This window comes from Anopheles stephensi, chromosome 2 (assembly GCF_013141755.1).
Source record: "Anopheles stephensi strain Indian chromosome 2, UCI_ANSTEP_V1.0, whole genome shotgun sequence".
Taxonomy (NCBI): Eukaryota; Metazoa; Arthropoda; class Insecta; order Diptera; family Culicidae; genus Anopheles; species Anopheles stephensi.
The window spans coordinates 56,312,106-56,329,716 of NC_050202.1; the positions used below are offsets into that span (position 1 = coordinate 56,312,106).

The window sequence follows — 17,611 nt, forward strand, 5'->3', positions numbered from 1 at the left end:
AAGCTTTATTGCACCGAAGCATGAAAGAGAAACTTTCAGAACGCAGCGTTTCCACCCGGATGCACAGAACCGGGAGGGCAACTTGTTTTGCAACTACTTGTTGGATGTTTTAACACCATTACGATGATCACCTTCTCAGCTGTGAGCCGCGACCAGTGTTTTACTATGTAAATTCCATCCCGAGCAGGCACATCCAATTTGATAGAATTAACCTGGAGGCTCATAAAAATAAACTCATAAACCGCGGAACACGGCGAGTGTCCGTGTTTGTTCGGGTGTTTTTTTTCGTTGTTGTTTCCACCACCCAGCCGAACGCCGGTCTGAAGTGTTTCTAACGCCCAATGCGTCCGCTGGTGCTGTGTGCCAGCTGACCAAAGGTCGGACCCGTGCTGACGACACCTGCCGGCCATCCGGGACCGTACGATGTGAAAGCGGTCCATGGTTTTCGGTTTCGCTTCCCACTAAGTCGTCACTTAGTTTGAGTAAGATATTATAGCGACGCTGTTTGTCGTAGCGATTCTCGGGCTGTTGTTTTCTTTTGGTGCAGGGATGGCCGCTAATGCATTACCGAACGGCAGCACACCGTTTCGTCGGCTACCATGAACTTGGCAGTTAGCGAGCAGCTCATTAGTGAGATGAGCATTCCACAGCTTCCGTCGGTTCGTTGGCCGGATTCTCGCGTGGCTGTTGACGTCAGACAGCAAACATCTGGTGCCAGGGATAACCGGGAAATCGCCCTATACTGCATCGACTGACAACCACCAGACAGACGGCTGTATGCAGTTCTGATCCAACTCGCGATTTCTCTCTCTCTCTCTCTCGCCGTGGCCCTTTCTGGCCATTCGACCCACCGAAACAATGACGTCCGATGACGACATTCGTCTTGCAGTGCTAGCGCCCGACATCTTCACGTCCACCACGGCTGGGAGCTTTTCTACGGCGCGCGTTGTTTTGGTCTTACGCTGCTTTCTCTCCGGCTGTATGCTCGCACGCACCACTCCACCACGACGGCGTATACGTGATCGTGAACCAGCGCTCTCGGCGCGAACCAGCCAGCCAGCCAGCGTCGATCGTCGGTTAGAGGCTCGCGATCGCCCCAGCGTTGCGACCGGATTTATTTGGCTGGAGAAATCGGTCGAAGCAAGACGTCTTGCCGCATAAACGACACACGGTACCGAGACGAGATCACGTGCGTGACGACCCGCTAAAAAGGAGCTTTCCCTCTCTCTCTCTTTCTCTCCCGCTGTTGTTCTTATTCTCGCGCATCACCCCAGCCGGAAAAAGGGGGAGCTTATGCTGTGACGAAATAGTGTGTATGTGTGTGTGTGTGATAGTGCCTGTGTTGCTCCTTAATTCTTTCATGCGCATTTTTAAATTCGAATCTTGTATCGGAAGTGAAAGGTGCCAAAGCGTGGAGTGAGCCCTGCCATCGAATCAGGTCGATAATTTGCAGGTGTTTAATGCAAAAGTGTGTGTATACTTGAGTGTGTTTGTGTGTGTTTGGGTGTTCGATTACCGAAAAAGAAAAATCCGGGAGTTGACCGCCAAGCCCGCCAAACAACGCCAACGCGAAAGAGAAATGGAATCGAATCAGCGTGGTAAAAAATAGTCGCGCGAGAAAGTGCACGATTTGACGAGGTGTGCCGTGAAAGTGCAACGAGCGGATTCGAGTGCAGCTGCAATCGAACCTGGTGCCCCGAAAAAAAATAAAACCGAAGACCCAACACCGATAAGCAGTTGATTCTTGATTCACCACCACCCCACCCGGTAGTGTCAGTCGCCATACTTCGACTCGATTGAGATTGCATGACGTGCCCCACAGCTCACCGTCCATCCAACCACCTTTGCCAAGCTCACCTAAAAGGAGGGTGAAAATCGAACCGGAACCAATCGGAGCGTTACATTAGCTTGAGCAAAACGTTATCGACGACGGCAACCAGCGCTGAAGCCAAAACGCTGCTGCTGTTTACTACTTTCTGGACGGGTATACCGCTTCTTTCTTATTTCTTTCTCTCGCAATGCACACAATGATCTCGTACTGGCAATGGCAAGACGGGTTCCGGGGAAGCGAGCCAAAAGCATCCATACCAACATATTTATACGGTGACTGTTATAATGAAAAGGAAAGATCACAGAGCGTTTGTACAAGTCAGGGATGCTGGATGTCAACCGACACGACGTAGCGCTGCATGAATGTGGAGTAATTTTCGACGGAAAGCACGTCACCGTGTGACGCAAGGAATAGCTGGCTTTTATTTGCACACGTGTGCAATTCTTTCAATCCGTTGTCGGTACGGAACTGATGCAGATGCTACGTCAGACGTCAGTGGTTGGCAACGAGCAATCGCGTTTCCGGTGCGCAAATAGCTCCTAAAGCATCCCTAGCTGATACCTTCTCCGTCAGTCATAAGTTATCTGGGTGGAACTTATGATCTTGAACTTCAAGAAGTTGTTTCTCAATTCGAATCGTTTTATGGCATAAAAGCAACCCACTTGAAATTTGGAGACCTACAACATTTATCTTTAGTTCATCAGATATGAATTTCCGATATTTACCAAGCAAATTCCCCATATCTGCTGCAAACCACTGCCATAAGTTATGCCAACAGATCATTTCTAGTTACCTAGACATGTACATTTTTCGCAACAATTCGGATAGCTACCTTCTCCATCGTGTGGAAGGATGTTTAATGTACCGAAAGGATACATTCTCAAACCGAGGCACCATTCATCGCTGGTCCAATGGTAATTGAATGTATACCAATCAGCAGGAAAAATTACACATAATTGTATATACACCCCGGCGAACGTCCAGCGAATACCAAAGACCATGCTATTGACCAGTGGGGCGATGACGTTGGGAATCATCGTTGACTCAATTAAGCTTGCGGCCCCATCCATTTCTTTGTTGCCTTCAGCCACATCTCACTTCCATCCTTAAGATGCGTCGAAATGTAGTAAAACCCGTTTTGCAGAAGGAAAGTTGTTAGTTGAAGAATTCTCTCGCTGGCTGCTGCATGGACGGCTTTTATCGGAATTCCCGTTTTCATAGATTGGCTTTCCTTTTCGATCAAGTGATATACACCGTCGGCATTGGCAAGCGTCCTGCAGTCACACTCGGGCTCCAATATGACGAATAAATTTACTTAATGTTTCATGAAGGCGTGGGAAGATCTTCTAACACCGGCCAAGGACGGACGAGCAATGATGCTTTGTCTAAGAAAAGCGTGTCGACAAGAGCAAAATAGCACTCATTCGTAGGGTTAAATCGATTTACTATTCTCGGAAAATATGCGCCTGCAGCATACTTGAGCAGACGTAAGAGCAAACTGTTGTGTTACATCGGCAAGCAGAGCCGGACACGTGGCGAGTGGTGGTTGATTCATGAATCGTCCGCTTCTTGACGATCGATACTTACAACCGGGAGTACTGGTCCGTGGAAGTGATAAAAGATGTATGGAGCTTTCTGTTAAAGTGAAGGTGGTGAAGCAAGCACGGAAACTTCCACGAACTTCCTCTTTATTATTTTATTTTTAGACAAAAAGTCCTCTACAAGCTAGCGCAAAAATTTAAGTCAATGAATGTAACTTTAAGAATGTAGCAACCAAAAAGCCCGAAGAAGATTCAAAATTGGGAAATGTGATCCTCGTTGCTAGCCGTGCTAACGAAATCAACTAACGTCTTCCCACGCAAAAAAAAATCGCTTTAGCATACATTCCACCGTCGCTAACTTTGCTCCAAACAATTTATCCAACCCCATCGATCCTATCGACATCCGATTTCGAGCTTCGCAATCCTTGGAGGGTAGGGGGGTTTCGCCACATTATCCGCTCCAAACTCACCACCACGAAGCCAAGGTCTTTGCGCGGGTCGTTGCGTCTTTGAAGTAGTTAAAGCCGCGTGCTGCTTCCCGCTCGAGAATCGATGAAATTCATCCCGGATGCCGTCAGATTTGGTTTCCTGTCCTCCTTCACTGTCCCTTTTGTGCATGTCACTTTGAAGTAGGGATCGAAAGAAGATCCAGATTCCTGGAAGGAGTTTCGGACTTATTTGGGGCGGGTTGCGTCCTACCGTTTTCGGAGATACGCAAACGTGCCAGCGTGATTTACTGCCAAACGATGCCCCATCGCGGGATGCAGCTATCTGTGTGGAAGGAGAAAAAGGCAATGGAAAAAAAATGCGGGCCATGAAACAGTTTCGACCGTGATCGCGCTGCGGCACAGATCGATAAGCGGCGAGGGACGTCAGCGAAAAATGCGTCCGTGGCATCAAAAATCGGTTCCGACCTCATAAAATGGCCCAAAATATTATACGCGCCTGCTGGGTGCCCAAATGCCAGTGACCCGGCTGCCTGTGTACAGGTACCGGTGCAGAGTCAGCCCCCGGTAAAGGGGGCCAGCCGAGCATAAAGCCAGAGCCAGATAAGTAGTAGCGGTCTGTACTGGAGTAAACAGCCCAGTCGCTGATGTGATCGAGAAACGGAAAAAAAAACCCAGAAGCAAACAAACGAACTCAGGTGGGAAATAAGCGAACAACTGACGCTGGCTGGCTGGTGCGTTCCAAGGGGAGGAAAAAAACAGGAACAAAACAAAAGCTTGCCCCGAAAAAACAGGCCTTTTTCTTTCTCTCTCGAGTGCGGTGCGGATGCTCGGACGGAGGACTTAAAATCTAATTTACGATATCGCCTGACCAGGCGAATAATAATTTGCACTTGTGATCGGACCGAGGATTTGATGGGATTTTAGAGCGTAGGCACACGGAAGCGGCGGGAGCGTTTGTACGGTTGTTTGCGGTTCATAAACATCCGCTAAACGCGTTCGACGGGTCTTCCCGGGCACGATAATAGCAAATTTCACCAGAGGCAATTTGCCGTTTCGCCGGACACACGAAATGGTGGAAAAGTGTCAATAGGCAAACAACGACGCTAGGGAGAGCTTCGAAAAACACCGAAGACAGCAGAAATATTGCAGCTGATGTCAGCGGACGGATCGGCAATTAGTTCCTTTCGGGCTCCCCCCGGGACGGATCAATGTATGAAAACCGCTCGATGTCAATAAAACATGTGTTTCCGGCTCCGACCCGAGCTACGAATTACCGTAAGCGGCACAAACAAACAAAGCGAAATAACTTTTTGCTCCACCCGTTCGTGGACGTGTGCACTACTTCCCTGCATAACTGGAGCGTATTTTATGGCGGTATAGGTAGTAATTAAACTTTTACTATCTATGTTTTGTTGGCCGTGTGTGCGAATGGATCGGCCATAAAACTGGGGGCCGACGCCTGCCGAAAAGGGGGTTTGCATAGGCGCTTAACAGTCCCGGCCACAGGGTGAAAGGGTGAACCAGTCGTACCATTTGAAGTCCAGTCAAGAGGCCAACTTTAATGGTGGTTTGCTTAGTGTTTTGAGCGGTATCGTGTATTCCGTGCTTGGGATTATGCGTTTTTCCCAGCCTAACCGGGTGGTGTGCCAATGTGGTAACTGGGGGATGGTTTGGGATGCCGTTCGTTGCATAACATTGCGATGGAACAAATATTCTTTGCTGGGTTGCTTTCTTCAACAGCTTTGTATAATAAACTTTTCAAACCGTAAGTAATTCATTTGAAACAATCTTCTTCTTCGGTGGCACTACAACGTCGAGAGATCTCGGCCTGCCGAAATCTGGCTTTCTGTGACTTAACTGTGCAGACTGGCGCCATTATCGCCTTGGTCACCGGACTGCCTCCCGCCAATTTAAAACAATAGTGAATAAAATATTAATAATGTGATAAGATAGCTTCCTGTAAAAACCTACAATGATAGTTGTGCAACACATTGTTTCAAACTGGGTGTCCCCAAGCATTTTTACGCTTTCCCTGCGGTGTTTTAACAATGCCCTGAAAATTAATGATTTTTTTTAACTGTTAAGTAAGAGGTCTCGTAGCCGTATTATTAGCATTTGCTTTGGTTTGTCTCAAGCAAGCTCAGCAAGCTTTTTGACTTTTTCCCAAAGATTTTTGAAATGTAAATATTTGTTTTAACACCTATTTTATTTTCAAGACATCGTTTAGTACCTATCAAAGGAAAATTCTTTCAAAATATTTGTTCAAGGGTATTACAATACAGAGCATTCAAGGGGGTTTATGGGTAATGCTACAGTATAGAGTTCAATTGACGGTTTCCTTCTCCAAATCGTGAAAGAAGACCTTTACCCGGGTGTGTTTGAACAAATTATTAAATTTGTATAAGTCTTTGTAGCAGGTTATATTACTGATTTTCAATGAATTTATTAAATTTTTGCCTAGCAAGACTTTGTTGAAGATTTTTTTTTATAAAGACTTTGGGGCTAAGGATTCAAATTTTGCTAAGCAAGAATAAGTGGATGAAAGTGTTTCGTTTATTTTATAAGGGCTTAGGGTCATTGAATAAATTACAGCAATATGATGATGCGTTTTTAAACATTTTCCAATAGTTATTCTTAGTACAAGTATTGAAAGCAGCTACTTTTAATATCCATTTTCCCATACACTTTGTGTGAACGTCCTAATAGACACTTCCGATAGAGATGGTCGGTTAGCAAACTATCCGCCGTTGCATAAAGTATGGCAGATCATTTGCTACCAGTTTGAACCTTACCAACCGAAAACGATTCCGAATGTTCGTTCTCCACCCAAACAGAGGGCCTTTTATGAGGTGGCTTAAGAACCACATCAAAACAAACATTTGCTCCATGCTGCAATGCTGTTGAAAGCGATCCTTTTCTAGCGCAATGGGAGGGTCAAAACGATTTCCAAAAAAAAAAAAGTACTTGAAGTTCCGTTTTCTAGTCACGTAAATGAAACCAGTCTGCCGGCAGAAGCGCCAGCTCCACATCGAAATGATATAAAATATGCCGAGCAAAATGCCGACAAAAAAAGAACTAAAGGCATGATAAAACATAAAATGATTTACTCTGTCAAACATTACCACTAACGATGGGCCGCCCAAAGTTGGTAGTGAGCGAAGGTGGACTTAGAAAGGAGGAGCGTGGGCAACAACAAAAAAACCATCTGCAAAAACACACAACGGACTAAACCATCCATTTTCATACTTCCGTTCGAACGAGATGCGCCCTCGAGATGGCCGGAGTACCGCCAGCCGAAAAAAAGAAGCAGCCACCCAGCGACGGAAACAGCCGTTCAGTGGAGAAGGTCGGAAAGTCTTACTTTCCATCCCGGAGTGCGTTTCTGTATTTGTGTGACTTATTACGACAAAGCAGAGGGAAGGAAGGAGCTGCTGCTGATGCTGACTCCCGCATTCGAAAGTGAATACCGGCAACTTTCCGTGCCAACTTTTGTTGGGCAAACAAATTTCTCCCATCCAGGAGAAGTACAAGATTACGTCCCGAAAACGGGCGTCCTCCCTTCCACGCGAACTGAAGCACCCTGACCCCGATGGGGGCAACCCGCACGCAAGCGACTCCACCGACCGGAAAACCGGTTCCTGAATGTCACACACCCCGTCACCCACCCGGTTTCCTTCACGGGCAGGTTTCGGCTGGGATCTACCGTTGTCCTACCTGCTCGGCTACATTGCAAAGATGGCGTGGTGTGGCGTGTCTCGCAAGTTGGCTTTCACTTTTACGTCTTATTTTTATCCGTTTTCATTTTTGCCTCCCCCCCCCCTAATTCCACCCACCTGGTGGGTTGGATTAAGCGAGTATGCGAACTGGATGTTGAACTGCAGCAGTCATGCTAATTGAATTTCCGGACCCAAAACGCCCAAACCCCCACGGACACTGTCATATGACCCATTTTTTTCTTTCTCTCCCATCGATCTCTCCGTGTCGCATCCTGGCCCGAGCGCGCGTCACTGATTCATGGCGTTGCCATATTGTAGCACGGTGTCACCGGATATCCGGGAAGCGTTCTTTTGCCTAACTGCATCGTTCAGCGTTCGTTTGTGAATCTGGAACTGGCGAAACTGATTTATCTCTATATGTGCACACGGCGGATTCCGCAAGCGCAGCATGGCATTGTTGAGCTCTGGAATATCGCATCATTGCTTCACCATGGGGTTTTTGGGATTGAATCGCGCGACGAGATGCGAATAAAGAACTCAAATGCGCGCGAAATCGGAACAAGCAGCACAGCAAAGGGAGACACTTGAGCGCAGGTGTGGTGCTTTGTGAAGAATGAAAGCCTTTTCTTTGTGAACGCGCGGGCAATGTTTGTTTGCATATTTTTATAGTTGACGATGGCGCAATTCCTGTAACCGCTTGGGAACCTTTATGAAAAGTGTATAACATGTCTGACAGAAAATAAATTGAGCTTGATGCATTTCTGTAGATAATTGTTTAAGTCCTGTGAGTCCTGTGACTTTGCTGAGTAGAGATAGATTCTAGTTCACTTTGTGAGAAGCTACGTATAGAGCATGTTAGACTGTACTAATTACTATTAATTTAAAAAACGAATTGGTTGAAGTTGTTCTATTTGTCCTGAGTAATTTTAACCTTGCTTGCTCTGTATATCCTGGTCATCAATTATGTGCTTTCTGGAAGATTCCATCCTCCATCCATCCCACGACTGAAGTAGAAATGATACAAAGTTGGACGATGTAAATTTATTCCATAGCTATCGTCTCAACTTTCTCTCGATTGTAGTTCAAGAATTGTGTGGCATTTCTGGACAGCAATTTTGCAGATAAAAATTGGAAAACCCCATCTTGAAGCATCGATAGGTGCTGCGCTTTCTAAGGCTTGGAATTTTGGTGAGCTCATTGGAAGATCAGTTTGAAATACAACCAAAAATTTATGCAGAAATCTGGAGTCTTTCTGCGTTTTAATGCGCAGATTTTTGCAGAGAAACAAACTAGAAACTCTTCGTATTTATTATATAAAACAAATATTTTCAAAATTGTTTAATACATTTGCTAACTCTATACTCTTACTAATTCATATACTTGTTACTGACAATACGAGCGACTGATTGTGCTTGAATAATTTAATCTAGCTTCTCCGCGTCCAAACAAACAACACAGCTCCAAGCTACCTGTTTCATCTTCGACACAGTCACCCAGGGTTGGCTAATGGATTAAGAAATTGCTCCTTATCACATGATTAATTAAAGCCACGCTTCCCACTTCCAAATCTCGGTCAAAGCTTACCGATCGATCGATAGCGCGCTTCAACCAGTCCCATCCCGTGTGCCGGAAGTGTGCTGATGAATCTGCTTTGCATCCATCACCTTCATCGCATCGACGCGTCGCCAGCTCGACTCATTACCTTCGCCGCCTTAACTCTCCCCCCACAGTCATGTTTCGCTTTCTATTAGCTCAATTAACCCTCTGAGCTAGCTGTGCGGTGTTTAATTGAAGCCACCTTTCGATTTCTCGTGTGCACGTAGATGCAGTGCAAGGGCGACATTAGACGAGACGAGTTTCGGTACACAACCCACGGCGCCTTGTCTTCGCAGTATGCCGTCTGATGGCAACTCATCTCGTTGCACACACACCCAACGTGACGCAAGGGAAAACCGAGGGAAAATGTACCCTCGAGGCCCCCGTTCCGTTCCGTTCCGAAACCGCTGGAACCGAGCCACTAATCGAGATGGCCTAGTAAGGCCGTTGCGTTCTCCGCTGACGCTGGTGAGGCGCGGTCGCCTGAGTAGCGTAACAGTTTCACCGGCTTTTTTCACCCACTTTTGCCGGCACTTGGCAGGCAGCTCCTCAGTGCCCCACCGGAACTTTCCCGCGCACTGTTGCTGTTTATGTTGCTGCGAGAGTCGCCCCATTAGTTCGATTCGGTTCCTTTCGATTGCTTCCCGCTGTCGAAAACCATCGATGATTGGATCAATTCGACACGAAATCGGTAGACAAGCACCCTGTAATTATCATAACAAAACAAGAGTGGTGAAAAATGCGTGCGTATGAGGTGGTTGATGCGTTAATAAAAACGGGCGAAGAAAGATCCGAGCATCCACTATGTATCGAGCAGCGTTACAACGGTGTCGGATGTTGGGCGCAATTGTATTTTGCAGCATGAACCGATCGCACGTGTACGTGGCTGGTTAGTGGTTGGTAGAAGGGCCAAGCAAATGCGGCTGCCTCAAGACAGCTTTAGAAAGTGGTAGTAGAAACGACACCCGACCGATACCGGCGGGCAAGGTGTGGCCGAGATGCAAAACTGTGGCCCTTCAGGGTAAGAGCACCTGACATGGGTTGGATGGGATGCTTCGTAGGGCTGGCAGACTTCCGTGGGGCTGGTCTGCTATGTAGTGCTTTTCGTCACTGGACTGGCATCCGATGGCCATTCGATGGTGTGTTGACACAGTTTCTGCGCAAAACATATTTTCTCCGCTATTTTCCACTTTATTTTTGCACTCAATCTTCTCGATCTCTGACTTGGTGAATGGGGAAAAAAGTGAAGTGGAAATGGCTTCATTTTTTATTTGGTTGATCTCACTTTTCCGTTGCAAACAATAATAATTCTGATGATTATTGATCACGAGAAAGCTAGTGCAATTTTTAAAAATCTACTCGGACTCGGAAGAAGCTACCCTCTTCATACTGTATTTCGTCTTGAGTAGCTGTTACATTTCTGCTGCTTTGTGTTACTGTTCAATGCTTTCTTCTCAACCCCGGCAAGGCTACCAGGAAAGCAGTAATTGCTATATAAGTGTAAGGTCAAGTGCAGCTGTGTGCACTAATTCTCATTCGCCCGTTTTCCAATAAGCTCCTCGACGAAAGCATAACCTTGATGCACAATGTAACATTGATGGGAATTTGATTGCTTCCTGGGGCCGTAGTTGCACTAACAATTATTATCCGCGCTGAATGCAGTGGAGGGGTTGATGTTTCAAGTTAAAGCCGGTTAGTCTCCCAATTTAGTAGAGCGATCAAAATAATGATATGGAGGTTAAGTTTCAGATTTTTAATTGTCAGTTTTCTTGAACATTGCTAAACCTAGCAAATTAAAGTCTGTGCTCGAATGTGAAAAAATATTCGATTTAATTTATTTTATTCTTTGGCATTAATTTAACCCGGTTGAGGACAATTGGACTGGCTGATGGACTAGACATTCCAAAGATCGAAGCAAGGACTGTTTGAGCATTATAGCAATATAAGAAGCCTTCCATGAATAGGAATCAATCATTGAAGGATCTCTGACGATTTAGGACAGTAAATAAATAGGCAAGATAGTTTCGATCAATTCAGCCCCAAATATTTAAAGTCCCTTTCCGGGCACGATCAGTCCACCCACAGACAGAATATCACTCTTGAAGTCCAATAAACGGAGCTTACAGAATGCGTAAACTCCGAAAGGCAATCGATCGGGAACAAAAAACCTAATCCAAGTGATACATTTTCATAACAGGTTTTCTCAAAACTCTGATCTATTTTCAACCGGATCCCGCTCTTGACATTGTTATTCATATGTAGCATGTGTGTGTGTCTCGAGTGACGTCACACTTAACTGCACACAATCGAGTTCAGTGCTAAGACAAGAAAACGGTTCGAGATAACAGCAAACCAAAGAGGAAGAAAACAACCTAAACGAGAACAGAAGAAATTTAATAGCAAACGGAAAACGGTGGCCATCCCGATGTAAATGAAGGAGTGATGATGACGATGATGAGCAGAGATGTGTACGATTTATCAAACCGGGCCAATTGCCGGGGCTCATCGGCGTAAACGATGAGTGCGTTCGCTTCTATTCGTTCAAATTTCGGTGATTGATCGCTACCGGGTTGCGGCGTGCGATTGTCGAGAATCGGGAACGCGATTCGATCCGATTGCCCGATTCGCGTGAGCACTGAGTCGAAATTGTGCCACCAAAGTGTGGCAGCAGGGGTCATCAATCGTACCGTCCGGTTCTGCTTCCTTCCACCCGATTCCTGCTCCCTGCCGGGAAGGGTAAAGATTTCCGCTCTGATAATCTTTGGTGGGCCATTGGCAACAACCGGTCGGTGGGCGCAGAAGTAGGTAACCTCGTACCATCCTCTCCGGACAACGGTTCTGCAACGGACAACCCAACGGCACACGAGTTTGGGAAGAGGCGATGATTTGTGTGTGTCTTCCAAATTAAGGGGTCTCGTTTTCCGGGGCTGAGAATGTGAGGATCGTAGCGGTCGTATTTCGTCAAAGAACCGTTGTTGCCTTTCGAGACGACCCACCAATTCTCGAGTCTCCTCAAATGTCGAGTTAATTTTTAGTCGGCGAATTAATAAGAAATGCATTACAAAAGGGTGGAAAAACCCGAGGAGGGTGGCTAACTCACACACACACACACACACACACATACACCCCGCCAGATGCTTTAGCGGGTCGGGTCAGTGAACGTGCAAAAATAAAATGGAAAACAAAATCCACGCATCATCTTCCCAGACGGATGGTAAGCGAGAGAAAAGGCAAACCGCCTGAAAGCCGATTCCGACCGAGGCGCCGGTACGCTGCTGGGTGGGTGAAATGCATTTGCTGGTTGATTTCCATTTTCCATTTCGATGCAATTCGCAACCACCACTTCAGTTTAGCTTCTCGCTCGATTGTTGTTTGCATGTGAGTGGGTTTTTTGCGCTTCCACGGCTCGCCATATTCAAGCGTTAATGGCAACGATCGTCGGAGCGCGTTGCATTTTTTTTAGCATTAATCTTGCGAGCAGACAAAGCAAAGCTATGAAACTATGCAACAACGCTAGTATGAAGTGGGTATGATAGCATGTATGAAAGGGAATTTATACAAACAAACACGAGCTTCAGCCCTTTTCTGTAGGCTTGTGTAGGTCTGTGTGGTTTGTCTGATGCTTCGTAACCGAACAGACGCGTGAAATTTGCTTGAGGGATTTTTTCTATTTCTATGCAGGAGTTATGAGAGAAATTTTGACAATGCTAATTCGCTAGACGTTTGAGGGGGTCTGAAGTATTTATATTTTTCTAACAGTTTCCATTTAAAACTTCAAGTGAAATAGGTAAAGCAGATAATCCATTACCGACTCGTTTAAAGGTTTTAATTACACGTTCAGCTGACATAAAATGAGAAAAAAATTATCACAAAGGGTTCCATAAAACACTGCCCAAGCACGGTGTTTGATGGAACATAATTTATTTGAACGAGATAATTGATGCTGATTAGTATTCTGCACGAGCAGAATTTTATACAATTAAAGCCATCCATTTAATGATAAGCGATGACGGAGCTATCACTTTACGTGCACACCCATTGCGGTGTTAGACTAAATGCTGCTAAATGATGCTAACTGTGAAAAAAAAATTCGTCCCTCTTCATGTATTGCACTAATTAAATGATCATATTTTTAATTAAAAAATATATAAATTCAATGTTTAATTACAAGTTACAAGTTTCAAGAATGCATTTAATAATTAATACCTTGTAGAGTTTATCGATTATAAAGCTTATTGATCTCGTCACAAATATAAGTAAAACAGATTAAAATATTGTTTATAGCTTCGTAAAGAACATGAATAATCAACTTAAATATAGTTGTTAGTGCTTTGATTGCTTTAAGCAGTTAGGGATATCAGTTACGACAAATTTAATTTAATTTTCAGACTGACATTTGCTCGACGGAGCTTTAAACGGTGTGAACTTTAAAACGTTGCTAAAGCATCGATTGTCTCACCACGAGAGAGAGAGACCAAAAGTTCCCACGATCAAGTATGATCATTAGACAATAACCAATATTTGACGACTTTCGCTCGCAAGGTAACGGCTCTGCTATTTTGGCTTTCACCGTACGTACGGAACCGAATGGAGCTGCGTTTGGTAGCTTTCTAAGTAAACGCTTCAATTACAACCAACTTAAGCGACTTTAAACAACACTTGATAAAATTATATTTTTAACACTTTAAACTGACCTAACTTAAACGCTTGCGTAATTAAAAAAGCTTCCACGCATTCTTAAATTATTATCCGCTAGCAGAGGCGTGTAATTTATGTTTGATCTTTCCTCCCCGTAGAGAAGCGTTGAGAATTGATGATTGTTTTCATTATACACCGTTTACCGGTCAAGTTCATTAAAAAACGCTTCCCGGGTTTCTCGGTTGCACCAAACAAAAACAGGTCCGTTTACCCAACAGCACGGTTGATTTATGAAATTCGGCGAAACAGAAAAAAAAATGCACTCAATTCTCACGTTCGATCCGGAACCCATTATCGTTAGTCAACACAACACAACATCCTCCAGCGGACCCGTCAGACTCATTCGGGGCGCACTTGGGCGCCGGGCCTGGATGGAAAAATAACATATTCGAAAACCGACAACCAGAATTCGGTTTTCCTCTTTCGCTTTTTTTTGCTCTGGGAAACCCCGACGACGAGTCAGTATGGTAGCGTCAGATCGGTATCACGCGATAGAATGGTCCAATTTAAACCCCAATCTGCTTTGTTTGTTCCGTTTTCCACTCGGGCAGCTGTCTGTACCGCAGCATTAATCAGCGCGGCTACCGTGTACTGCCTACACTGCCTTTTCCTACCCAGCACTAATTAATTGCCGCCTTTTCCGTTTCTTTTTCTCTCCCTGCTTACAGATTCTCCGGTGGAAGCTATCCGGTCGAACGATCGATTCGAAGTACGACGAGCAGCAACTAATTTTTGGTTATTAAATTCGTTGCCGATGGTGCGTCTAGTGGAAGGAACTGATAAAACCGAACGGAAGCAAGCCTTCAGCCTTAAACCCCAACCACGCACACACGCAACCGCCTAAGGAATAAGGAATTGTAGAAACAAAAAAAAACCGGCCCACACCGAATTGCTGAATTGAGCTATTTCGTGTGAAAGGATACATCAAACGGGACGCAAAAAAGGGACGAAGTGAGTTCTAGCTTCCATCATGGTAACAATTAGACGTCTATCTCGGCCGATGGCACTCGGCTCGGTACTGGTGCTACTGACGATGGCTAACCTTCATCCAACCGTGCAAGCAGTAAACGCGGAAAATCACACCACCACCAGCTCACACCGCCCGAACGAGCTGCAGGAGTTTGAGAGCGCCCTGACCGACTACGTGGGCGATTGGTTTAGTCGAAATTCAAAGGATTTAATTGAAAGTGCGTTCGTCGCTGGACGACCAAAGGCCGACGGAACCACCACCAACTCGTCCACAGCGCTCAGCAACTTTGATCGTGCCGTCATAAAGGACGTCGCACGGTTTCTTGGTACGGCCGCAGATGTTGCCGCAAGCCGCGCCTCGGCAAAGGCACCCGAAGCGGGACGGTTGTTTTTCTTCAAAGGTACATGTTTGAACGCTTGCGGATTGGGTGGATAGTTGCAATGTTTACATGGTTGCCCCATTCGGCGTGTCGTTACAGGCATGAAGAAGCTTCTCTGGCCCGTCATGATTGGATTGCAGATTGTAAAAACCGTCCTGGTCATGATGTTCCTGCCCAGCATCATCGGTTCACTCGGCAAAATAGTGGGCAAAGGTAAGCAGGCTCGTTAGGACCGGCCCGAGCGGTCCAGGTCTGGCCAGCAGCTTGACTCATTGCATTCGTCTCGTATTAGCAGGACTGTCGTCGGTTTCTGGATTGTCCCATCCGGTGCAGACGGTGGACGATCTAGACTTCAAGGACACCACGTCTTACAATGCGGACCACGACTTTGGCATGAACGACGGGCACGGCTATTTGCCGTCGGATGGTATGTTTGGGAAGGAGGAATGGGTTTAAAAGGGGCGCGATGGGCTGGTGACGCAGCTAGCGAATGAATGCAACAGTAAATGAAGTTAATTCCATTTAGAATCATTGTAGCGCTTTCAGGGGACGGAGAGATGTAATTAAGGACAATTAAATTTAAACTTTAATTTAAACAACTCACACGCCATCAAATTGAGATCTCGAAAGTTTAAGTTTAAGTCCCCCGTATGAAGCTGCACAATATTTGAACCATTTTTTGTAGAATTCGGAATTTTCTTTCCATGTATCACAACTCCAACCAGCTTAAATCTTAATGTCCACTCTCGTTCAATAACCAGATGCTCACGCCGCAGGAACGAGCTACAACTCCATCATCTACGACCAGGCCTCAATGGGCGCTCACACCAATGCAGCCAACGCCTTGTCCCGGCTAGGGTACGGTGGTGGCCGCGTAACATATGTCGGACCATCGATGGCACAGGCAGCGAACCGGCGGAAGCAACAGTCGGCCAAGAACGATTTCAAAATATTCCACGACATCCCGAGCAGCAGCCTGCTGCTGACGAACTACGACCCCTTCTACAGTCCGCTCCTGTCCCGGCTCGATGCCATCTTTGCCCAGATGGGATTATCCAACAGGGAGGAACAGTGCCGGCAGCGGCTCGTCTGCCTGATGTACGCGAATCCGGCCAAATATGCACCGTACAGTAATCTGATATCGGCGCAGCTGAGCAGGTAAATGTTACACGACACCGGTCCACACTGCCGTGGTACTAATCTGCATTTGCAATTTTCGTGCTTTTTTTTGTCGCCAGGGAACTGGATGAGCTGCGGAAACCGACCAACGATAATCCCGACATTCTGCGGTTCTTCAAGTACATGCGAGCGGCCAAGGATGGGCAGGACGGGGTGGACTGTGACGCGCACTACAAGGAGTGCATCGGGTACAAGGACCTATCGAATCCGGCCATGGTTACCACGTTCAATGATATCAACAAGCTCGTCCATGCCCGCAAACTGTAGCTCGGAAGCCGCCCGAAAAAGGATAGAAAGATTTCAAACGCCATCTAAACAGCTACGGCAACGGGGCGAGGATGCTTCGTTCTCCTGCCTTAGTTGCCTTACACATTCACTACGAGGATAAAGCGAACTGGAGCCAGCAGTTGGTTTCTGTGTGTTAGGGGACCCCCCGGACGGCCCCGATGGTGATGGGAATATTACGTGAATGAATATCGCTCGTTCATGAAGTACTAGCACTAGCAGCAAAAGCTTATGCAGTGTTGCTCCGTTGGAAGTTAATCGGCTTTGTCCCGATTCTGTTTGTTGCTTTCCAATCCCTTTCTCTTCCGAGGAAAAATCGATCGACGGTGGATTTATTTATGAAGCTATTTATTTATTTATTTAAATTATTTATTTATTTATTTATTTAAAATCTGCGACTCGTCTTACTGCCGCTGCCGTCTTGATCCGGGGAGGGAAGCAAAATCTTTAAACATATCTGCTATGTACAGGTTGTGTGTATGTGTGTATTTAGGAGGTTTGCCCACGAGTGAATGTTGAAAGAAAGTAATGTGGGCACGGTGGGAAATGAAATGCGAACCAGTGGCATTATAATTAAGAACAATGAAGAACATGCAGCCGGGATGTCCTACTATGGCAGTTCCGGATCGAGCGAAAGCTCCGAAAAGAAACTCTGCGGTTGCAGAGTAGAGTAACGTTACGAACACGTCAGCGATGTGCTGATGTGCCCTTGCGTCGGTTGGGGCTTGATGTGGTGGATGTAAATTATAGTAGTGTCGTTCATACAAGACGACAGTCGTGACAGAGACAAAACGCCCAATGTCTAGAATGTAGAATCCGTCACTAGTAAAGGGACCGTGCGTGGTAGAATGTGTGTTAGAATGTAGCGTGTTTGGAAAGGGAGGGGAAGGGAAAGAGCTCACTGGGCGCGAATTTGGACGCGCAAGCAGTCGTGAACAATAAAGGGTCCCGCCGTACGAGAAAGAAG

At 46.0% G+C, this 17,611-nt stretch overlaps 1 protein-coding gene across 2 annotated transcripts; it reads left to right on the forward strand.

Annotated features, from left to right (window-relative positions):
* Positions 1–957: 957 nt before the first annotated feature.
* On the forward strand, positions 958–17,603 carry LOC118502934. 2 transcript variants are annotated; one of them, XM_036035683.1, is made up of 6 exons: positions 958–1,984; positions 14,500–15,201; positions 15,280–15,393; positions 15,473–15,607; positions 15,942–16,338; positions 16,419–17,603. In XM_036035683.1, exons 2-6 carry the CDS (start codon positions 14,802–14,804, stop codon positions 16,624–16,626), a joined length of 1,254 nt encoding a protein of 417 aa, XP_035891576.1. In that variant the 5' UTR covers positions 958–1,984; positions 14,500–14,801; the 3' UTR covers positions 16,627–17,603. The 2 variants fall into 2 exon arrangements, with proteins under 2 accessions (XP_035891576.1, XP_035891577.1); XM_036035684.1 differs by having other exon boundaries at positions 15,476–15,607; positions 16,419–16,626.
* Positions 17,604–17,611: the final 8 nt, after the last annotated feature.

Bases quoted from the DNA above. Each gene is read 5' to 3' on its own strand.
- LOC118502934 (XM_036035683.1), top strand. From the start codon at position 14,802: ATGGTAACAATTAGACGTCTATCTCGGCCGATGGCACTCGGCTCGGTA. The intron at 15,608-15,941 runs GTATGTTTGGGA...TTCAATAACCAG, and splicing joins CGGCTATTTGCCGTCGGATG to ATGCTCACGCCGCAGGAACG. The intron at 16,339-16,418 runs GTAAATGTTACA...TTTTGTCGCCAG, and splicing joins ATATCGGCGCAGCTGAGCAG to GGAACTGGATGAGCTGCGGA.